This window comes from Neolamprologus multifasciatus, chromosome 10, assembly GCF_963576455.1.
Source record: "Neolamprologus multifasciatus chromosome 10, fNeoMul1.2, whole genome shotgun sequence".
Classification (NCBI taxonomy): Eukaryota; Metazoa; Chordata; class Actinopteri; order Cichliformes; family Cichlidae; genus Neolamprologus; species Neolamprologus multifasciatus.
In genome coordinates this window covers 28,047,303-28,072,604 of record NC_140448.1, presented here as the reverse complement: position 1 = coordinate 28,072,604, position 25,302 = coordinate 28,047,303, and the positions used below count along the sequence as shown (strand labels likewise).

The 25,302-nt window shown below is 40.7% G+C and overlaps 1 protein-coding gene across 4 annotated transcripts in view; it reads left to right on the top strand.

Annotated features, from left to right (window-relative positions):
* The window catches only part of tmem132e (transmembrane protein 132E), a 483,984-nt gene that overhangs the window by 274,216 nt on the left and 184,466 nt on the right, over window positions 1–25,302 (top strand). The window contains exon 1 of one of the 4 annotated variants that reach the window (XM_085173737.1): window positions 1,110–25,302. The exons of the other annotated variants lie outside the window; for them this stretch is intronic. Coding sequence (XP_085029863.1) covers window positions 25,212–25,302 — 91 coding nt within the window. The 5' untranslated portion in view covers window positions 1,110–25,211. Of the gene's footprint in view, window positions 1–1,109 lie in introns of those variants that run through there. 4 annotated transcript variants of the gene reach the window in all.

The window sequence follows — 25,302 nt, the reverse complement described above, 5'->3', positions numbered from 1 at the left end:
AGAAGACAGCCTTAAAGAAAGCTTGGACAAGTGAAACTGTGCTCCAAACCCTATATGATACAGCATGTGCATCATCAGGAAAACAAATGAGCTGCTTCCGTGAGGATAACATCATTTATGTCCAGAAGGCAGAGGGCGTGGGGAGCAGCAGGATAGGTAAACCCATACGAGGGCTGATGGACACCGTGCATCTGAATATAAGCACACCAAATCAACTCTCTGCTGGCAAAACGCATCAGCACTGTTTATTGCATCCTCAAAAGCAAATCTTTTCAGCCTTATCTTATTTGCTGCATCTCTGGTAGGAAACTGCGTCTGATTCGGCGCAACTGAGAAAACGACACACCTGATCGCTGTTGCAGAAAGTAATTATTCTAGTCTATTAAAGACTGAATATATTAGTTTGCAGGTGCCTAATTCTTCTGCCACTGTTCACTTTCTTTTCTATTATTAGCATCACTAAGCCGGTTATTATGCTATTATTTGTACCTGTGAATGTGATTTTAACAAACACAACAAAGAGAAATAATAGGGAACCATTCCAAACACATACTGGATCCAGTCCAGTATCACAGCAATAACAGATCCACCGGGCCCGCCTTGCCACGTTTTGTCTTGCTAGGGAGGGGGGAAATAGATGGGTGGATAAATTCTCCTACAAACTGTGATTGGACATGTAGAGTTTGAGCACAAAAAACATCCCCAGAAGTTAGTAAAAGCATAGTTCCTAACCACAAGAGGAGCCCCTAACCATCAATATTAAGATAACAAAGTGTATATATATAGCAAAAATATATACTGTTGGGAAACCTTGGGTTCTGCCATCCATGTGGATGTTGGTTTGACATGTAAGCATTGCTGCAGACCATGTAAACCCTTTAAGGAAACGGTATTCCCTGATCCCTGTGACCTATTTCAACAGGATAATGTAAGTAAGTAAAGTTTATTTATTAAGCGCTTTTCATAGACAGGTAGTCACAAAGCGCTGCACACAGAGATTAAAATAAACAGTACGATAAATAGCAAAATGAACAATATACACAATATAGAGTTTAAATGTAAATTAAAATATAAAAATGTAAAAAGCATTGTCAACAGAAAGCTTGTTTAAACAGTAAAGTTTTTAACTGTTTTTTAAAGGAGTCAACCAAACGTAGTTGTAGAGGTAGACTGTTCCACAGCCTTGGTGCCACAGACTGAAAGGCTCCGCCCCCTTTCGTCTTCAGACGTGTTCTGGGAGCAACCAACAAACTCTGAGTCTGTGAGCGGAGACGGCGAGCAGTAGTGTATTTTGTGAGAAGCTTGGATAAATAATCTGGGGCTTGGCCATTTAGTGCTCTGTACGTTAAAACAATAATTTTAAAACGAATTCTAAAATCTATTGGGAGCCAATGTAAAGAACATAAAATAGGAGTGATGTGAGCTCGCTTGCTAGAGCGAGTTAGTAGTCTAGCTGCTGCGTTTTGTATAGCTTGGAGGCGAGAAAGAGATGATTTATCCAAGCTGGTAAACAGGGAATTACAATAATCGAAACGCGATGACACAAATGCATGGACAATTTTTTCCAGTTCAGCTAAGGAGACCATATGTCGCAATTTAGAAATATTCCTTAAATGAAAGAAACAGGAACGAGACAGAGATTTTATGTGTGAGTCAAGGCCCAAAGAAGAGTCAAATATTACTCCAAGATTTCGAATATTTGGCTTAGCAGAAGAACAGAAAGGGGGTGACCTGCCACAAAGAAAAAGTGGTTCAGGAACAGTTTGAGGAGCACAACGATGAGTTTGAGGTGTTTACTTGACCTTCACATTTGCATGCTGGACAAACAAGTCCGATCCATGGAGTCCCCGCCTTGCTTCTTGGAGGACCTAAAGGATCTGGTTTCCATATACCACAGCACACATTCAGGGGTCTAATGGAGTCCATGTCTCAGTGGGTCAGGGCTGTTTTGTCAGCAAAAGAGGGATCAACGCAATATTAGGCAGGTGGTGATAATGTTATGCCTGACTGGTGTATATATAAAAGCAACAGCTAAATTCCTTCTTGCTAGACCATCAACTTTGCAATTATTGGATCACCTAATCTACAGCCTTAGCCATAGCTGCTAATTTAGTCAGCGATGGTAATTAAAGCTTATCTCTTGAGTGCTAATACATGCATACAGTTTTCACACCTAGGTGAGACAAATGTGACACTAATATTGTATCCTTTAGTGCAGTGGTTGTAACCAGTTTCTACCCATAGCCCTGGCCTGTGCTTTTCAGCATTATGGATTATTATTGGATTTTTTTCCTTTTCTGTTTCCATGAGCAGTCAATATAAAAGTGAACACACCCCAATTACAAATGCTGGGTTTTTGTGATGTTAAAACACGACAGCATTTTAAATCTTTACCACCTTTTATGTGACCTACAAACCTGTACAGTTCAACTGAAAAACTAACAAATGTAAAAAATGTTGTTTTTTAAAAACATGCAATAAGCTAGTTGCACACCCATGGATTTAATCACAGTATTCAGTGTTTTTGGGTAAGAGTCTATCAGCGTGGCACATCTTGACTTGCCAATATTGGCCCACTCTTCTTGCAAAAACACTTCAAATCTGTCATAATATGAGGGCCTCTCATGTGCGCACCCCTCTTCAGGTCACACTACAGATTTCCTCTTGGATGTCTGGACTCTGGCTCGGTCAATCCAAAGCTTTCATTTTCTTCCGGTGAAGCTATTCCTTTGTTGATTTCGATTTGTGTATACTTATTATATCCACCGCGGTCGGTCTGAGAGTGCGGTCAATAGTGTGACAGCTAAGTGTGAATACCCAAATTACCTAACATCATGGAAATGATTGCATGTTTGTCCGTGCCTCTTATACTTCCATCCCTTTAATTGGCAATAAAGATCTCATTTGCCTAAAAAGCACCCAGTACTTTGACGGCATGTCAGACTTATCAAGTTACTACTCAGGCTGGCAGAAAACACTTTGATCTCCGTTCGTTTCTGGAGTGTGCCTTTGTTTCCTCTGACAGGTGAGCTCCACTTTGCTCCTGAAGTGACTAAAAATGTGCCTGATTATCTTAAAAAGGCTGGTATGGTCAAGTCTTCGGTGTTCCCTGGCTTCGTTTGCACACACTCTAAAAGGACAGTGTTATCTCTCAGGTGCTGTGTTAATGCCAGGTGTGATGTGGGCCTTGCTGTGTCACATCCATATGTGATCCAGTAAGAGTCCTGACAAGGCTGCAGGTTATGGCAGCATGGCTCTATATCATGTCGAACTTTTATTCCAGAAAGATCATCAGGACTTCATTACCCAGATGTCAGTCTGCTGAGACGGCACCGAGCATCTAAGATCATTAGCCCCACCGCACTCACATACTCACGCACTGCTACACGCCACACACTGTGCCTTTGTCGTTAACTTGGTGAATCCGACTCTTTTGACGTGTCAGACGTGTATCAATAGAAGCAGAGGTCATTTATTAGGAGTCTGACAGAAGAGAGTTCAGTGGCGTGAAGCCACGCAAATGCACATCACACTGTTATCAGCCCATTGCGTCCTTGGTCTGTGGCTTTTCACGAGGGAGGGATGGAAGCACAGGGAGGAAAGGATAGAGATGACGCGAAGCTATCAGGGGGAGGAGGGGTGTTGAAATGAAGGTGAGTGATCTGAATAGAAAAGAGGGAAGGCAGGAGGAGTGTGAGGAGAAATGGGAAAGAAAGAGAACAGCAACGAGTGCATGACTGATGAAGACTGGAGTGAACACAGTAGGGGGAAAAAATAGCTGAAAAAGCGGGAGGGAGAAATGGAAGGTGGGGTTAAAAACGAATAAGGGAAGAAATGGGAGAGAAGATAAAGCAGCGTGAGGGTGTGGGCGCAACTTCGATGAGTTATGATAACCCTGAGCACACGCAGTAAATAAACACATCAATATAATCGGATTGGTTTAAGCAGGGTGTCATCGTAGCCCTGCAGTTACACTGCTCCTGATTAGCGTCTATGAACTGCATCTCTGTTGCGGCACTATACGTACAGTACGCACTCTGAATAGTGTCATGTTTTGCATTTAAATAGAAGACAACGGCAGTATTATACTTTGACTGCAAATCAAAATGGAAATGGGATGCTGAGCATTCCCTGGGAGTGGAAGTAAGAGCGCTCTCTTGCAGTTGAAACTGTGACTTTGCTGACAACAGAGAGGGAATAAAGTGGAAACTCCCTCTGGGAAGTAATTAGTATGGACAGTTTTCAGTGTTGACACCCCTGGCTTAGCTTTCAGATCTCTCATTTGCTTTTTCCTGCTGTCTTAGGAAAACATTTCAGTGCCAATTTCAGGGTTTTTTTTCTCCCAAATGGAAAGGTTCCACGGTCTTTTGTGTGCTTAGGTAGTTTTATGAGCTGACAACCCTTGAAATGAAAACAAAAACATTGTAACGAAAGCACAGGAACAAGAATGGGGGAAAAAAACAATATTTCTCCATTTGATCAAAAGGATGCTTATTGGTTATTTTTGAGGTCCATTTTTAATGAGAGCTCACACTTTTCTGTCTCAGATGCCGTTTTATCAATTTCAGAGTGTTAGTCTGTCTCTGCTTTAACTTTGTCCTGATGTTAATGTCCCGATGAAACCGCGCAGGCTATTTAGAAATGCTGATACTGCTTTCTGTCATGTTGTTTCCTTTATTTGACCTCTTTGACTTTATTTGACTTTCACGGTGTGGAGCGGGGGCGGGTGGTTTATTATGTGCGCAGTATCTGTGTTATGTTTTTTTATTGATCATGTATTATGCAACTATACAACTCTGTCATAGTCGGGAACAACTTTTAGCCTGTAGTGTTGGGGATCTGGTCACAGGTGATGGAATTAAACAATAATTTAAAAAAATATAAATATGGATTTTGATGTACATCCATAATACCATCTGGAAAACGTCTAGTTAGCAAGGCCTTGATTTCTCAGCATGACAATAACCACAAACACCAAAAAACACACAGCAAAACACTATTAGCCATTGACACGCCTCCTCAGAGCCAGATCTCAATATTATTGTAGCAGAGTGGGATCGTTTTCAAAGAGGATGGAGCAGAAGGCAGCATTCATCCAAAGAAAAGCTTTGAATGTCCTTCAGGAAGTCTGAAGAACTATTCCAAATGAATCCTTGTCTAAGAGAGTTCAGGAAGATGGTCACCAAATATTGACTTTCAAGCTCATTAGAACTGCACAAACTGTTTTTACCTCATATACTGTATTCCCATTGCATATGTTTCTGATCTCACAGTTTGACATCGTTTTGCAGAACTACTAAATATTTTCCGGTGGAGACTAGAATTTTTCTTTTTTCCGATTATAAACCCAGAGGTTGAGGGAAAATATAATATAAAATTCCTGCTGTGATTTCTTGAGAGAGACGTACAGAATCAAAGAAAGTCAACCCCGACCTTCTGACCTCCCCTGCGATGCACTGAACCACAAATGGCACCTGTCATGTATGTGTCTTTAGAGCATACGGTGGATTTTCAGTCCATACGGAGCAAACGCCAACACGAGAAGCCTCATAATTTTGACTTCTGCCAAGGTTATGTTTTTTACAGCGTTTGTGTGCTGCTGATAAACTGTAGACAATTCTGCAGGGGTGTAGAGTGCAGTCATGTTAGCGATCCATTAAAATTTGGCTCACATCCACTCAGGCCTTCGAAGTCGACTTCACGATTTATTGGTTGAAAATTGACAAGAAGCCACCTGACTTAGAAACTATGATTCTTTTTAAGTGTGGTGTGTATTGTCAACATATAGAGATTTTTTAAAAATCAAATCACATTTGACCTCTGACATCTTCCTCAAGGTCAATAGATTGATACGATATGGAATCGATATCAAAGTGATAGTCATTGTTTGTACCGACAGCATGTACACATTAGGGCTGCAACGATACACATAATTCACGGTTTGGTTCGGTTCGATACTTTGGTGTCACAGTTCGATATTTTTTCGATACAAAAAAAATGTTCATGCCTTTTTAATTTGTCATTTATTAAAATTATAAATATATATTTTAACTCAAAAGTACAGTTTTTAAATTTAATGTTGAAAAAAAAAATCTCTGATCGAGAAATCACTCATCTTTGGAAAAGAGAGTTTATTACAGAGAAATGGCTCTTTCCAAAATAAAAGCTATACTATACACTTCTTCTGGGCTATATTCTCAGCAGCATATTAAACATATCAGGTCCCCATAAGGAGAATCATGTGCTAACGGCTGTCTAAATGACTCGGGTAAAGTTTGTAGCATGCGTGCTTGTTGTTTTTGTCTGCTTCCACTTGTCTTTGCACTAGGATGATGTCGGTGTAAATGTGCAGTCATATTCATTTTGTTCCCACTAGTGCTGTCAGCGTTAATCTGAAATGACGTTAACGCCACAACACGGCAAATCTCCGTTAACGACCTACCGCGGATCGCCCCGTGCATGGGGCTGGACGGCCAACACGTTAACAAGCTAACTGCGCTAACGCAGTAGATCCCACCCATGTAATTGAGCATTGCTGGCACATCCAACATACTGTTTTACTTTTGTCCATGACGCGCTTACCTTCAGGGTCATACGTCACATGAAAACCAAAATAGTTCCAAAGGCCAGATCTGAATGAGGGTGGGGGAGGTTCAATTTGCCATGTTGCAACGAGAGCTTAACTTCTGTCTGCTAGCTTGCCCTGCGCTTAGTGAATCTGCGTTCGACTACTCCGCCTAGGCTGCACTGTCGAGCGCAGATCCACTGAGCGCTCAACACAGACAGCATCGTCAGAAGAAAAGTTGATCAAATAAATTTTGTATTGTTCGATACATATGCGTACCGAACCGAAAGCACTGTATCGAACGGTTCAATATCGATACGAGTATTGTTGCACCCCTAGTACACATATAGGGAATGATACATGAATTTGGACCGCTGACCTCTTCTTTAAGGTCAAATGAGATCAAACTGTCATAAAATGTCTTTAATCTTTAAAACTGTCTCTTAATTTCCACTGTCTCTGTTTGTATTGGCAACATTTAGAAATTCAATGAAAGTTTTCATTTCAGTTTTATTTATCCAGCGCCAAATCACAACAACAGTCGTTTTATATCTTAAGGTAGACCCTACAATAATACATCAGAGAGTCTGATTTTTATTAAAGCAGTTAGGAAGTCAGTCCAGCCTGAGTAAGAGAAATCTGTGTTTGGGTTTATTTTAGGCATGTAAGTCAGCTGAAATGGACTGAGTTTGAGAGGTACCAGATATTGAAATCTTTTTCATAAGACTCTCAAAGATAGTTTGTGATTCATTTGCAGTCAAAATGGGTCACAGCATATTCTGGCTGGTGATGTAAGCGTGTTTGGTGGGGGTAAAAAATGGTTTCATCAAAGCCCTGCAGGATCGGACTGTAACATTTGGTGGCTTACTGTATCGAACATTTATTTATACGGGTCGGTCCGAGCTGACGTCAGTGTGTGGGCAGGCAGCGTGCATAAGTCCTTGTCCACATGAATTTGTGCATAGGTGTTTAGTTGGCAAGCTAGATATGGATTTATGTCCGATGCCTCATCCATTTGTTGCTGCGCCGTATACAAGGATTACACATAATGTGTTATGCAGTTTTGTTCTCTTCGAGGGAGTTTAACATCCTGTGGTTTTAACATATGAGAAGACAAATCTGAATAGAAAATCTTTGGATTGAGGTCAACATGTTGAAAGAGTAGGTTTGCGACTTTTCTATTTTTATCGCCATGCTGCCAAAGCAGAGGCTCCTTTAGTCGCCTCCGCAGATTTGCGATAGTCGGCTGGGTGCGGAGGCTTGTCGGTGACACCCCCAGTGACCTGAGGAGCGGCAGCTGTGACAGGCCGCTGACGTGGCTGTCACTTGCCCTGACTGATGACAGACGTGCAGCCTCTTCCTGCCAGCTAACATCTGGGAAAGCAAAGAGCCCGACACTCATGCTGACAGCAGGCGGAGGATGAGAGGGGAGCGAGGAGGCTGCTGTGTTGCTTTTGTAATTCTGTTGGGTTTTGCAAGTGTCTGTCCACGAGGTGGGCTCGACATGTCCGAGGAGTATTTATTTGGACATACGTAATAAATGCATCAGTAACAGATTTCCAGGAAAGATCATTCAATCTGTCTTTTTAAGCAGAAACAGTACATTAAGGTCCAGTGAGTCAGCTTGTAGAATGCCCGGGTCAGGGAACTTGCTCACCTACATGAAATGCAGCCATTAGCGGTGTTAGAGCCATTACATCTGCTACCCTACCTCTGACACGTCTCAATATGGAGGGTTTTTTCCGGAAGTGTTGATTTTGGGGGCGTAATCCAAGCCAGGTCATTATAGAGTGATAAAACAGAGGTTTGCAGTATTCAAAGCTTTGGTACAAACCCAAGCCTGTGCAACAGCACAATGTGCTCAGTCAGACAGTAATGAGAGGAGTGAAGGCATCGGACCTTGTCTGCTTGATTGATTAAGGGGAAGTTCTGATAAATTAGAAGCTACAGTCAGGACTCATCTGTCCATATTAGCGAAATGCAACACGGTGACAATCTGAAAGAGCGTTCAGCTCTCTATCTCAGGAAGCCGTGTCAGTCAAGTTACTGTTCCTGATCCCAGTGTGTTGAATATTGTCAGATGCTGCATAATGTGCCCAATGGAGTCGCGGTCTGGATGTTCTCGCTGCAGGAATATTTGATGCTTAACTAAAGGTCCTCTTTAAAGTTTGCATTTAGAGGTTGTATGGGTGGTGTTGGCACGGGTTTGTTAGCCTGGAGACCAGGGTTGTTACGCATTGCACTACTTGTTTTGGTACATTTGCATTATTTTGTAACATGTCCTGAAACACATTGTCACACAATTACAAGTTAACAGTAAATCTCAGGCTACGGTCCCAGACACTGACGTAAAATTCTGTTCAGCTGAAGACATACATGAAATAATCTCCCAAGTTTTCAAGTATGAACACAAAGCTGACAACATGAAGTTCATTTTAAAACCAGCTCGAGGTGACTTTGATTCACATTCTGACCGTGATTCTACTCAGAAGCAGAAACAGAAGCTGAAATGCTGCAAGTCTGACTGCTCATCACTGCCTTTGTTGCCTGTTAATGATCAGGCTCTGAGATATTTGCTACCCCCGTGTTAGCATGCTGTGTGCGCAGATGTTTGCAAAGAGCCAGTGTTGTGTTATCAGTATAATGCAGTTGTTTCTGTCCTGGGCACAGTTTGCATTCTACTGTGGCACTCTTGTCCTTTTCGTGCAGTAAAAGTAAAGTTCATATCCCCACTCCACAAAAACTGTAGGCTGCTCTCTTTCCTGCACATCAACTGGAATCAGCTGATTGTAGTGCAAGTGGGCAGGAAGTAGAAAGCATGTTTGATGTTATTTTTTTCTTTTTCTTTTTTTTTTTATACTCATTTCTAATCCTATCTGTACTGCAGCGGCCATGATGGATAGGATTAGAAATGAGTATATCAGAGGGACAGCTCAGGTCGAGCGGTTTGGAGACAGAGTTGGAGAGGCAAGGATGAGATGATTTGGGCAGGTATGTGACGAGGGCTGGCAGATAAACTGGACAAAGGATGTTGAAGATGGAGCTGCCAGGCAGGAGGAAAAGAGGAAGAGCACAGAGAAGATCCGTGGATGTAGTAAAGGAGGACGTGCAGGCTTTGTGTGGCAGAGGAGGATGCAAGGCATAGGTGGAGATGGAGGCAGATGATTCGGTGTGGTGGCCAAAAAAGAAAGATGATGGGTGCAGATACTTTATAGCTCAAATAATGACATCATTGTAACTGTAATGTGATTACTAAATGCATTAAATTACTGTGTTACCAACAGTGTAATGTGTTTATAGTCACATGTTTCACCGAATACTGGTTTTCACTCTTGTGCACTTTAGTTTTTATTCACTGCAAACATTTAGGCTTTAAATCATGCAGCAATCGATCTCAGCCCTGCTCACTGAAACGCGATGCTTAGCCACATCACGTCAAATCAACGTATTCATGCAGGACATTACAGTGCAGACATTTAGCACAAAATAACATTAAGAATAATTCAAACAAGAAAACAAATAAGAAACAAAATAGGACGAGAAATGATTGCTTAATGATATTCAGGCATAAATGATGCTGCGCGCAAATGTCATATGTGAATTAATCTGAAACTGAAAAGGCGAATGAGAAGAGGTATGTCTGCAGTCAAAATCAGACTGTTAGGGACATTAGCGTCTCTCTATTGCCACGAACCCGATGCTTCGTACACAGATGCCAAAGAACACTTTGTGCCTGTCTGTGCGATGCCAGAGGCTTTGAAAAAGAAAAAAACAGCAATATTTGATGTTCTGGGAATGAGAATGTGCTGATCAGGCTGTGTGATGAGGACAGGCACAGCGGAAAATGTGCAATCTCAGTTTAGTGTGGGCTACAAATCTTGTTGGAATTAATGCCACTCAGGAGTTCAACTTGCGTGGAAAATAGGGATATTAGATGTACTAGTTTGTATGTTAGAAGTTATTTCTGCAATAGGTACAAGCTGCAGTAGATACCGAAATGTAACAGAAAGCATCGCTTCGAAATATTGTTTGATCAATGCTATATATTTGCTGTTTTAATTGGAATTTTAAGCGTTATATGCACAGTGAGTAATACCAGAGGTTTGCTGTACCTCTCTGAAGCTGCAGGGTCATAGGAAGCACCAGTTTCTTTCTTCTAATCTGATTAAATTTGACATTTTCGTTCTAAGTAAGCGACGCTAAAGTGTAATTAATAGTAGGGGTGGCTCCTGCTTTATTGCCTGATCTCTATGCCTTGTGTCAAACTGCATTTTTAAGACTTTCTTTGAAGTCCCTCTAATTTCTGTGCCTACATGTTGTCTTCATTTCTTTTTTTAATTAATCTGCTGCATTCCAAAACACAAAACCTGCTACTGGCTAGAATTTGAAAATATGTAAAACTGCAGACTCAGTCAATTACAAACTTAGGTTAATATGATCCTTTTTTTCCCCTCCAGAATCTGCTGCAGAAAATATTATTATTGTCACCTTTATTTGTAGTGATGAAACTCGCCTGATTGAATTTGGCTGCATTAAAATTAAGTTGCGTAACGAAGCAAGTCAGAAATAAAACTGCCGAGAGGTTTTCTTACAGGCGGACGAGGAATTCTGGAGCGCACGTTGTTTGTGTAATTCCTCATTGATCATACTTGGACGTGCAAAACTGTGGATGACTGCAAACATTTTGTCAGTCCATCAGCAGCAGCTCTAAGTGGCTTTTTTCTGCAATGCAATCAAGACAAATATCCGGTTTTTCTGCAGGCTTTTAACCTTGGATGAGAGCTTGTGCCTGTTGTCATTATAAAATTTACTCACATCTCCCGCGTAGCTGCGAAACGTCTCTCTCAACAGATGTCAGTTTGTACTCACTTGAATACATTACACATTAGACATCTGACATCTGTGTAACACAGAGCAAATAATTAATATCCACGAGCTAATGGCTGCGTAACCTGCATGCAAGCATGTGTAGTTTTCTGGTGCTCAAATAAGCAGATTGTGTCTGTTTGCTCGGATGTTTTCTCCTTTTCTTTTTTACAAACAACCCCTAATGAAATGGTTTGATGTTTTCCTGTGAAATTATCCCGAGTGTTCACTGAGCATATTAAAGAGGCAGAGGTTAACGCAATGCAGTGCCACAATTTCGAGATCAGCAATGTCATCCGCGTGGAAAGAAGGCTTCAGGGAGAATGCTGAAGCAACTGGAATCTGCTGGCATTTTCAATTTTTAGACATTTTCCTGAGCCTCAGCTTTTAAGAAGTGCTTTTTTTAAATACATTTTTATAGAATTTGAAACTGGCACAGAGTATTAGTTAAGAACAACATCACCTGGGACCCTGACTGTTGGTTGGTGCTTTCAGAAGAGCTGCTTTATCACAGTCATGGTGCAGCAGCATGCTGTAGATACACCCACTAGGCCTAAAATGAAACTCGGGGTTTTCTCTAATGCTTTTTTGCCGTATCTCTTCAGTAAATAGGCTGAGATGGGTACGGGTGGTGAGAAAATCAGCCGTTATTGTTTTCACCCTTTGCCAAATCAAACTGAAACGACCAGAAGAGACGACGAAGCTTTGTGACTTAGTTACATAAATGACTTTCAAGTGTAAGTATTTGTAAACCTAATAGGGATAATTTCATTTGACAAAATCACAGTGTTGTTGGGGGTGTGTGCTCAGACTAAGCTACAAAGGGTATTGCTGTTTTCGTCTTTATGAAATACACAGACACTGGCAGTGCTTGATATGTTGTTTGTCTGTGTGCTGGACCTTTTTCGCTGAGCCCCTCTCAGTGCACGTGATGTGCTTAACCCTCTTATAACCTTAATGACGGGGAAACAATCTTAGTCATAAGAAAACATGCTGAATGACATTCATATAATGTGCAATCCAGGTTGTGCCAAGAACTATGTCACGTCTCCATTTGCTGTAGGGTCACTCTATCACTTTGTTTAAATAGCATATTTAAAGAAATATTGATTTTTTTTTTCTTATATTATCAGTTTTTAAAGTTCAGCTGTTATATTTTTGGGCCTCGGTAGTTCTAGGCACAAAAACAGAAGCATGGCCTGTTTTCGTGCTCTTCTATTTAATTCAACTCAATTCAGTCTATTTATACAGCGCCAAATCACAACAACAGTCGCCTTAATGTGCTTTATATTGTACAGTAGATCGCACAATAATAGATACAGAGAAAAACCCAACAATCATATGACCCTCTATGAGCAAGCACTTTGGCGACAGTGGGAAGGAAAAACTCCCTTTTAACAGGAAGAAACCTCCGGCAGAACCAGGCTCAGGGAGGGGCGGGGCCATCTGCTGCGACCGGTTGGGGTGAGAGAAGGACGACAGGATAAAACACAAACTTTTTCATCTTCTAAAATCCAGGAAAATGTAGCGTCCCATAATTTCATAATGTGAAGGTCAGCAATCAGTGTCTGACTTTGTGTTGATAGCAGACAGTGATATCAATCTTTGTTTTGACCTTGACTTTAGGCTTTCCCTAACATTAGCTAAGTGGTTCATGTGCCTAATAATAACGGACTAATGGCCCATTTTGTTGTCCTTGGTAAATGGCCTGTATTTATATAGCACTTTACTAGTCCCTAAAGACCCCAAAGCGCTTTACATAACCAGTCATCCACCCATTCACACACTGGTGATGGCAAGCTACATTGTAGCCACAGCCACCCTGGGGCGCACTGACAGAGGCGAGGCTGCCAGACACTGGCGCCACCAGGCCCTCTGACCACCACCAGTAGGCGACGGGTGAAGTGTCTTGCCCAAGGACACAACGACCGAGAGGCAACCTTCCGATTACAAGGCGAACTCCCAACTCTTGAGCCACGATCGCCCGTTAACTGAATTTCTCAGACAACTGCAACACCACCAACATGGCTGAGAGGTCGAGTCTGGATCCATGGCTTGAACGAGTGGTGGTGAAGCCTGGCTAACTCCCAACTCTTGAGCCACGATCGCCCCCTATCGTCCTTAATATAGATAGTGTACCAGCCATCTCTGTAGTAGCTAGCAGTGAAGGTGTGGACGCGTGGACGATGTCTATGCTGTGTCTTCAAAGCTTGCCAGGAAATATTTTTAGTTGTTTCCTTTTAGTTGCTTTTCTTTCCTTTTAATGAAGCTCACCGTTCTCCAGCTGAAGTATTTTATAATTAGCGAAGCTGTATGTGTGCTTGATTTTCTTTCTCTAATTTTCTTTTTTCTAGAAGCCGCTATTGTGATTGCGCTGACAGTTAATACAAGCGTGCCACCAGTTCAGCTCGCTTTGTGATTAGGCTGGGCAATCAGGCTTCCACCCCTGAGTGAGTTCATTAGATGATTTATGTTAGAAATACACGTTTGGTATGTACTTGCTGTATGTACCTCGCAGCGAGGTGACCTCTCTCTCTACAGTTGCTGTTGATTACAGGAAAAGATGCCAAGAAAACTGTCTTTACAAATCCAAGCTTACCTAAGAAAATGCAAACTTGTCAGCAAGAGCATAAATATATCAGCCGTTTGTAATTAGAGAGACACTTGCAGTCAGCAAATAGACTTTGTTTAATTTGCTCTCAGTGGTTTTTGTTGAACTTGCACATTATTTATACGTATTATGCAATATTCCCACTGTGTAATGTAATATAATCTAGTTTCTTGCATAAATTCATTCCTATTTATTCACATTACCTCTCATTATCTTTATATCTTTAGCACACTGCGTTGCTTCTTGCACATACGCCAGCTGTTGACAGCACTAACGTGTGTATTCTGCTGCAGCCTTGTACTTTCTGTTTTTGTAATGCATTTTACGGTTCTGTTTGAATACTAGGGGGCTTCATTCACAAGAAGAAAAATAGTTTTGTGTGCGAGCACACTTGGCAATAACGCACTTTCAGGTTCTGATTTATTTATTTTGTCCTTGTTTTATTATATTTGTTTTTATTTGGTGCCCTTTTAAGAATACCGCTGTTGAATAAAACCACATGATTTTCATAGATTGCTTACATCAATCCTATATTTTATTTCACCGGCAAATTGTATATTTCTAGTGCAAGTGGCACCTGCTCAGTAGGGCATCGTTAGAAAGAGAAGAAAGATGATAGCTTATTTCCAAAGCCCTGTTGTCATTTCTTCTTTTTCTTTTCACACAGTTTTGCAGCAGGTAGTGATTTTTCCTGCTTTTGTTCATGAATTACAGAAAAGCAGGTAGCGAGCATCTACAATGGCATGCTATAAATATTAAACAAGAATGTAATTATCAGATATTTTATTTTATTAGGTATACCTTAGTTGTATCGTGTTGGAGACTTATTTGCCTTCAGAACTGCATTCATCATAAGAAGTCGACAAATGTCTGAAGATTTAGGTCCTTGCTGTATATTTGTCATTTGCACATCCATCATGCAAATCTCCGGTTTCACCGCATCACAATTGTCCTCTACCACCGGCCTGAGTCTGACCCTACCCTGTGGAAATCGAGGCTCATGAGGCCGGGCACATTTTTTGATGTCCAATTGTGTTGATCCTGTGTAAGTTTTAGTCTGACTCCTGTTCTTAGCTAGCAGGAGTGCCTTCCTGTTGTAGCCCATCTGCTTCTAGGTCTGACATCTCGTGCGTTCAGAGATGCTGTCCTGCATACGTCCCAGGATGAACAACAAAGACCACCCGCAGAGGCGAGAGGGGAATTTTTTTTCATGTTCAAACTTTGGAAACAAAGATTTTAAACAAACCGTATATTGGTGGTCACTGGTCAGGCAGAAAATGTTCTCAAATTGGCTGATTTAAGGTGGAATGAGCATGAGCAGTTTTATTTTGATGCACAGATTTTTATGTTGGCAGCACATGGAAACACGAGGCTTCAGGGAGATGCTGAAACTACTGGAATCTGCTGGCATTTAAAGTTTGGGGCCTTTTTTACTGAGTCACAGCTTTTTTTAGTAGATTTAATATATTTTCTGAAAGGAGATAAAGAACCGTCGTGCTTCGGTTGCATAAAGTATTTGTAAATCTTTTCACAGCTAATCTGACAAAATTCTGACATCCTAAATGTTGTTGGGGATGTGCGCTCAGACAAATACCAACCTAGAAATGTTATTGCTGTTTTCCCTTTGATGAAATACTAAGACAATGGCTGCATTTGATCTGTTGATCTTTCACTGGGCAGCTTTCAGTTCATGTGGTTTTTAATTTTTCTCATGGTTTTAGTGGCACTCTTTCATGTTGTTTAAATAGCACATTTAGATAAATTTGATTGTTTTAAAAAATATTATTAGTTTTTAGAGTTAAACTGTTATGTTTATGGGGCTCAGTGGGTCTAGGGACAAAAATCGAAGCATCAGTTATGCGATTATTAATTTAAACCAGCCTGTTTTCATGCTTTCATGTCCTCTTGACAGACTCTCATCTTCCAAAATCCAGGCAAATGTAGCGTCGAATAATCTCATAATTTAAAGGTCAGGGTTAATGGTTAAGCCATCAGTGTCTGACTGATTTCACTGTATGGTATCAACACAACAGTAGTTTCATTTTCCTAATCTCCCCCCAAAATCTTAGAAAGGTCAGATTAGGAAATGCTGAAGCAATTTTAGGATTGCCATGTATCTTTGGAAGGGCCGCACTAATGTTTTGTTGTGTAGCTGGATTATCTGGGTGAATCAGTAATTCTATCAACACAATTTTAATTTTTAATGTTCAAAGTTCACGCTCAAAGTAACTTAAATCACCTTTCTTCCCCATTTTGTTGCTTTAGCTGGTCATCTTGACTGTGTGTACATGACTAAATGCATAGAGTTATTTATTAGTCGGTGAGGGTTGATGAACAAAAAGTTATCATAATGAAAAAGCAGCTACTGTTACTTGTGACTCACAGGTATGTAAAAGCTTTGCTGTGTCAAAAAGACCAAAATGCACATGAACAGAAAAAAAGTAGCTTCTGATTTACAAAAAGAATCAATTTAACATAATAAAATAGCTTCCCAGTTCTGTACTCACTCTGTGTTTTAAGCATTTTTCTCCTGCAGTAACACACACTGTCATATCTATTCCCAGCATCGCGTCCTGAATCGCGAGGAAAGAAAAGACAAGAAAACAAGAAAAAAAGACAAAAACTTCTTGATTTGAGCTCAGACGGTAGCGTCTTTGTCACGTTCTGTGTAGCAGCCGGAGGAGCTAAAGCCGTGGGATTTCCACAAAGCTTTGCCTCATCAGTTTTATTTTAAAGCACGTTTTCAGGGCTAATGTGGAGATGCTGCATAGTTTTGCTGACAGAACAGTACTGTACGTTATTGGGACTTTGTTTACAGAGTGCATGGTCATCAGTATCCCAGATGGTGTTATGAACAGCATAAAACAAGTATGACTTGCTTGCACGCTACAACATGACAGTTGAGGGTTTTTTTTCTTTTCTTAAATTGTTGAGTCACTGAAGAGGAGTTTTTTATGTTGCTGCATTCAGTAAGACACTGGACTACCCGTTTACTGAGGTTGAAGGGTTATTTTCTCGACTTGTGTTTACATCCAGAGGTGTTGCCCCGTGCTCTGCACAGGTTTAACTTTAAGCTTTTGTATCAGCTTGACTTCAGTCTCTGGTGTTTGTGCAACTTGGTTTGCAGTGATCAGAAAGGTCAAAGTAGCTTAATGTCAGAGGCCTACATCTTGTTTTAAACATCGCAGAAGTACATCCACTCAGACAAACTCAGACAAATAAATACATTTGAGGCATCGTGGATGTCAATAAAGGGTTATTGAAGCCATGCAGGATATGTTTAGATGGGAGCAATATATCATAAAGAACAGTTAGTACCGTATTATCGCAATAATATCAGTGTGCATGCTGTGAATACTGTGGAACCAGCTCCCTCCTTGGGTTCAGGAGAAAGAAAGACAGCTTCTCTACTTTTTAAATTAGACGTAAAATTTCATTTTTGTTAAACCTTGTTGTTTAGGGCTGATCAGGTGACCTGAACCATCCGTAGGCTCAAGCTGCTGGAGATCAGGAATCACGGAGCCCTTTTTCACAGCTGCATATTTCACTCCTGTTTCCTCTCTCCTGTAGTTTCTCTTTTGTCTGTAGTTTCCTCTTTTTACTACGATCAAAGGAAACACTTAAATTAATTCTGTTTAATTATATTAGCACAAGCACGCTGTAAACCAGGCGCAGTGTAATGTGTTTCAGGAGACGAACACTGTGAAGAATTATGCACAGAGTTGTTGGAATGGGGGGTTAATTGGAGCCAAGCAGCTTATCTTTCCTCCAGCCCTACCTAGCAGATAAGGCTAACCCTGTCCCCCGCCATCTATCCAAAAAGAAAAAGAATTACAGGAGGCTATGTGTTTAAAAAAATGATGGAATTCTATACCTAATTAATGAACACAATTATATGGACATTCTCATATCTGGATCTTACAACAATCTCACAGCGTCTGCAGTGAGATGGCCTGGAGACCAGTTAATATTCATTCATTCAAATCTTCTTTAAAGAGGTGCCATGTGCTGTGGAGGAAGAATAATTTTGGGAATAGCAACAATCGAGACCACGCTCCTCGCTCTTCTCCGAGGAGGACCGCAATAGTCGGCAAATTGCAGTTGTATATTTTATATATTAATAAAGGTAAATTTGTGGCTTTGCAGGGCTGTGCATCTAATAAATGAATGTTTACCTTCTGCAAACAGATTGAGCTATTGTGTAGTTTCATAAAAAAGGTAAAAAAACAAGAAAAAACAACTTTTCGATGATTTTTAATTGGCAGCAAATAAAAACAATGACAGCTGCGCTGCCGATGGTCAATAATAAATCGTTTGTATTAATTGAATCTCAAATCAGTGGCACACTGGCTCCAGACAATAACAGTGTAAGTAGGCTGGTGGCTTTTTTGAATTAGCTGATGAAACAAAAATGGATTTAGCTAATAAATATTCTGCGCCACAGTATAGGACTGGCCTTTGTGTCACATTATTATACTGGTGATTATATGAAGCTAATTATAAATACAGACAAGTCAACTATAAGAGAGTAACTCAATAAAATATAGCTGTTATCAGCGATTTGCAGGATCAGACCACTTTTTTGCTCAGCGGACTCAAATCGGTCACCTTTAGTTAAAGCTGTCCCAAAAATGGTTATATGTTGTTTTTGGGTTTTGTTTTTTTGCTTTAGTTTTTTATTAAGTTTTAAAGTTGAGTCTGTGGCAGGGCTGACACAGAGACACAGACAATCATGCGCACTCACGTTCACACCTATGAGCAATTCAGGATCGCCGATTAACTGCAGATCTTTGGAGTGCCGAGAGAGAACCCACACAGACACGAGGGGAACATGCAAGCTACACACAGATGGTGGATTTGAACCCAGGACTGTGAGGCAACAGCGGTAACCACTTTTCCACCACAGCTGCCCAATTACATAGAAATTGACTGAATTTTGCGCTCAGACATACAGCCAGAGTCACATACAGGAAGCTGGCCTTGGCAGATATGTGCATTTCTGGTCCTTGAATACAGCAGCACATCTTTTCTAATTACTGGGCCAAGTTCACTCTCTTGTTCTTTCCAGCTGACAGCAAACTGAGGCATGGCACAAAACAACAAATAATAACCTGGCATAGACAGGCGTCTAACATTTGGAGTTTAGATCTTAATAAGTAGATAACTTAAACATATAGCTGTTGCTCAAACTGACCGTCTATTGAAGGTGTTGAATAAAAATATACACGTCTAACTGGGCTTGGCAAGGCTTCCTAAATGCTTAAGACTTCCTTTACCTTTATTTTCCTCAGTCTTAATGGCGACACCAGTCTCAGATTTGGCCGTTCTCCAAACACTTTGCTCTCTTAAAAGATGCAACAGTGCAGTTTGGCAGCTGGCACAAAGGCAGAGTAGGGAGACAACATATTACCCAAGACCAGAGCGAGGCTGCACTCCCACATCTAAGACGTCCAACATCCAAAGTACACATTTCCATCAAAAATGCAAAGAGATTTTTCAGCCTTTTAAGGAAGCTGGCTTCTTCTGTTCCCCCCCGTACAGATGCACAGGGTGGCTGGCAGGACTAGTCAGATTCTGGGCAGGATTTATGCCTGTAACCAGCATAAGATCAAAGACGTTAAAACTCGGAAAGGAAAGTGACTGTGAAATATGCATTTATTTATATACATACAGAAAAATAATTAAAAGCAAGCGAGACAGAGGAATATGGAATGTGTAGGAGAAAAGCTCGACTAAAGCTTTATTAAAGATTCAACCCTCATAAGGAATGAACAAAACAAAAACTGATCAAGATGACAGTAAAAGCCCATCAGAACCAGATTAGAGGAACAAAAGACGACACCACCCGAAAGGGGAAAAGGCTTACGAAAACAAAATGCATCCGTAGGTGACAGCAAAAAAAGGTAAATAGGCTAAAATAGTCATGATGAGAAAACAAAGAAGCAGAAGCGCGGTGAGTTTTGATTAATAACGAATGTACTTTTAGACAAGTTTTACTCTAAATTCTGCATCGTTGTAAAAGATTCATTCATTTGCAGCGTCTGCCGTCTTTGGTTTACAGTACCTCGTGTGTTTTAAGTCCTAGGCATCACAGATACTTTCTTTGCTGTGTCATAAACTTTAGACGAAGCTGTTCAGCTCTCCACTACCATGTCTGACATGTACTTTTCTCTGACCTTCGCCTCAGTGGAAAGCACTGTCCCAACCCAGGTGAAGCAGGAGAAAAGTGGCCTAATGGTCCATGGCTGCCAGAGCAGCTGTCCAGAGCTGTTTTTTAGTCAGAGAAATGACAATGAGCTGAAGTAAGAGTGTGAGGAGGGAGACGGGCTTAAGGGAGCCCTGCAGCACTTTGGGGGGGAATCAGTTTTTTTTCTGGTGTTTCTTTATCAGGATATGTGTGGCTCCGTCAGCCAATCAGATCATCCAAGGTGTTCTGTGCCTTATGGTTCTTCAAATTCTTACAGAGTTCAAGTCTTTGTTGGCAACCCTGTTAGTCATCACAAGGTTTTACTTTTACTTCACTACCACATAAGGACGATTTACATACTGGTAAATTTACCAGAACAATAATGATTATAATGAATAACAAATGTCGTATTAAATGTCAAATAAAGACCATATTAACACTATAAAAATATATATTTTGTAAAATGAATGATAAATTACAGATATAGAAGATTTAATACTATTTAATTGCCAATAATATTGCCAATAAAGAGTCTCAGGACATGATGATGCTCACACAAACTTTGTCTTGTCGTCCTATTTTCTAGACTTTATCAGCTTTAAGGTGGATTATTTTTATTTTAACTTTATCGATAATTAGCGGCCACTCAGCTGGACTGGGAAGATTAAAAATTTTGCTGACTGTTAACGTACCCTAACCCAGCGGTCCCCAAGCTTTTTTTGCGCCACGGACCAGTTTAACGTCAGACAATATTTTTACGGCCCGGCCTTTAAGGTGTCACGGATAAATACAACAAAATAAAATGATACGACCAAGACAAAATTTGTGGTACTCCTCTCTGCCACTTAATGCTCTCTGGTCGCTATGGTAACGCGTAAACATTTCTTACAAAATAGGACTCACAACTATACATACAATACACATATATACAATTGTGAGATTAGTATATGAAATATTTGTATACATCATAAAGGTGTTGGCACTGACCCTGTGCAGTGTTTATGGGAAGTTTCTGATTGGTCTACTCGTCTATTAGGAGATAGAGAACATGCAATTATATACGCATACACTGCAATCATTATAGTATAATATAATACTATAATCATTATAGTATTATTAACAGTAACGCAGTGGCCGTGTTTCCATATCGTAACCATTTCTATAAAATGACAGCCAAAGGTGTGAAATAATACACAGACATTCATAAAGCAGAGTTGTTAATGGAAGGAATTCACGAGCAGAACAATTAGGTGTGATATGATCTGCACACAGATTCTCAGTTTCTTTAAAATTTCCCTCCAGATTGAAAGACAATATGGAACACAACACGATGGTGACAGCATAATGTGGCCACACCTTTCAGGTTGTCTTTCTTTGGAAATACGGTCTTTTTTGCCAAGGGGGAGACGCTGGATCATCATGACCATCTAGTTCTCCGTGAGAAAAAAAAGGCATAGGTTATCATTACCACTGCCCCCTTCCACTCATTAGAAATGGACAGGAGTGACACAAACTGAGTTATTGTAAGACGCATTTTTTCCTGACAGATTTCATCTTTTGTCCCTCCAGACAGGCTGTCAGGTGTTCAGCCGTCAGCTCAGATGGGAGCTGCTGCACCAGCATTTCTTCTTTTCTTTTTTTTTTTTTTGTGGTTTCTTTTTTGAAGGGTGCATATAAGAGATCAACTGACATTATCACAAGAGAAACTTTACAAAGTTTACTTTGTGGTGGTCAAGCAAAAGGAGGGTGAGGGTGAAAGACAACACTTTGTGCCCCAGCAGAATATCCTGAATTCATGCAGTATTTGTGTGTGTGTTGTTATGGCTGCTGGCCTAACGATGACAGCCATCCTGCTCTCTTTCTTACTCTCCAGTGCACGTAAAAAAGAGGATACTGTATCGACCAAATTGCCACATCTGGGATTATCGTCCAACAGCAAACATACCGCGATTTTAATAAAATATCTTTTTAGAAATTTACATTTATTATTCACGTCACAACGGAACCGGATGCAAACCGAGGTCAGCTGTCATCTATTGCCTCATGTTTATTCAGTCACACTGCAAATGCGAAAAGTAGGTTTAAGCTGTCACCGTCTTGAGGCTGCTGGGAATTAGAAGTACATGTTGTCTGAGTCGACAGTCGACTCGAATGTATATGCAGACATTTCCACGGAGAGGATGGAGCTCATCACCCATGATCTGTTTTGTTTTCCTCGTCATCAGCACACAGCACAGATACATGCTGAATGTTTGGTGGCAGCCCATGATTTCCTGGCACTTTTCTGACAGCTTTTCCCAGGATGTTGTTGTCCTTGGCAGCGCGGAGCTGCACATATGAGTCCACCTTGTCTGCAGAAAGAAAGCATTGGCTTCGCCACCGCTTCCTGCAATGTGGTGCATTTGAGTGCTGTGAACAGGCTAGGCATCGATTGTCTGGAGCTTTATTTGACTTAAATTAGCAAGCATGAGCAATTACAAGTCGTTAGAGAGCAAAACGTTAAAGAGGGAGAAAAAGAATAATGCAAAGTGAAATGATTGGCTCGCTTTTATTTTGGCTTTCTGCTTTTATTTGATAGAGATAGCTTAAGAAAGACATGAAAACGGTTAGAGAGAGGGAGGGTGAAATGCAGAGAAAGGGCCTGGGGCGTAATTGTGTTTGGATGGCAGGAGGAAGGACTCGGCCTTTGTGCATGGTGCACGTGGTCTGCCAGGTGAGCTGTTGGGGCCCCCCCACTTTTAATTTGTGACTTTGTTTTGGCTGCGGAATTAATGAACTTCTCTCATTTTCATTTCCTTTTAAGTTATTTAAGTTCACCCCCAGGCATCGGTTCATTTTCAGTCATCGTGATCAAGGTTTACTGACGACAGCCTAACACATTTCATTTTGAAGCATTCACATTATGGACTTGGAACGAGCGTATTTATAGAGCGCTCTGATATTTTCATATTGTGTGTGTGAGTATAATGTTGTTTTATAGTTTGCATTACTACTTTAATCATATTCACAATAGATAGCATAGTTTGAACTGTATATTCCCATCAGCTGTTATTACCTTTATATCCAGAATCCACCCAAAGCTGCCTCTAAACTGAAAAGTTATACAAAACGTAATTTTTTTGTTATTGTATAAAGAAAAACATCCACATAATAAAGCTAGTCTTGCTAATCCTTTTTGCCTTTCTCTTGGGGGAATACCGCTGCCTAATTTGATCATTAAGATAAAACTAAGCAATCATGTAAGAGCTTTATTAACATAGGTGTTTATTTTCAGAGCCCCTCTTAAAGTGTTGTCTTTCTCAAGCTGAGCTCCCCAGAATCCCAAATTGAAGTGTTGGAATGCCGCAAGGTACTTACAAAGAGAGTTGCATATGTATGCAAAGCCTTTTAAGCGTGAAAGCCAAACACAGTCATGTTTCAATTTTTAGGTGCATATTGGGTGTCCAGAGGGCAGTACTCTCAATTTTCATATTTTAGCATTAATATCCAACAGGGCATTCTTTACGGTGACTGTGGATAATGGGGCTCTTGAAATGTCACCAGGACCTATATTTACAGGACATTACTGTTGTTTGCTATACGTGAATATATCTTATTTAAACAAACTAACTAATTAATAAATCCACGGAACAGCAATGTGCAGCATCGACAAGTCAGGATAAACTCACTAAAGTGGCGATCTTGCATCATCAAGTAAATCCGTATTTTTTACAGTTACTCTCTTTCCCCCAAACTCCTACAAACGGGACTTTGAATGCATCACTATTAAGCAGTTCCAATTAATGCTATGAACATAAACAGAGAGACCCAGCTTGCAAGTGCATTAGGTATCAACCGCATGCAGCAGCATGTGGAACATTCGAATCATATTCCCTAAAAGCCCCCTCTTGCTGTTTGAGAACGGATATTATCTCCCTCGCCGGCGACATGTTTGTTGTGACGAGCATGAATTATGAGAGCCACTAACAGCCCTTGAAAAAAGCCTAATACACGTTGGACATGTAAGCTAATGTCAAGTTGAAAATTAGCAGACTGTAAAGCAGGATGTTAAAAATGAGTTTATTGGTGTTTATAGATCATGCATTTCCTGTAATGTGCCCAGCAGCAAAGTACCCACCACATCAGCTGAATGCAGACCCTGCTACAGGAAATACAGGGTAGCATCATGTTCTTAAAATAGCTTTATTTATTCTTACTTGCAAAAAGTTACTGTCCTTCCATTAAGTTTGGGGTTTTCTAAAATGTAGATTAACAACATGAATAATCAAATAGCTCCCAAACTTGTAGTCAGGGCTGTGATGTAAGCAAACATGCATCAACATCCCTACTTATTCCCAGTATTGTCACAGTTGTCAGCAGATTAGACATGACACCTCCCCATCTAGCTAACAATGAGTCAGCTAAACAACAACAACAGCTAATTATAAGCTAATGGTATGACAGCTAATATTATCAAAACAATCATTCCCTCTGATAAATAAATTAATTGCATTCTCCCATCGTATGAGAGTTTATTCATTAAATGTGCCAGTACAACAATGTTATCAAAAATGACTTTCTTAAGCCTGGCTAAAAGCTGCTAAGAGACCAACAGAAGCAAATAAAAGTTCAGGATATCTTCGAAAGCTCACCTCAGCATCGCTGTCATCGGTCAGAAGCAAGCTTGAGTGACTCATCAACTCCTTTCACACAGTTTCTTCTTCAGAGTAAATAGCTGTGGTAAACAGCAGACTGACCCTTACCTGACCTACACTTACTGCAGCTGTAGTTGTTTGCCCTACTGTAGCTAGGATTATGGACTTGAATTGGGAGGGGTAAGAGAGCAGAACTCGGTTGGCCGCAATCTACTGACATCTCGCAGTGACACTCTAACTTTCAGACTTAAACCTGGGGGATGGCAGCTTTGACTGAGAGGTGGACACCAAAACAAATGGCTGGAGGTGTTGTTTGTAAGCTAGGCTTCACCACCACTCATTCACGCCATGGATCCAGACTCGACCTCTCAGCCATGTTGGCGGTGTTGCAGTTGTCTGAGAAATTCAGTTAACTGTTGTAGTCTGGCCTCAAGTTGTG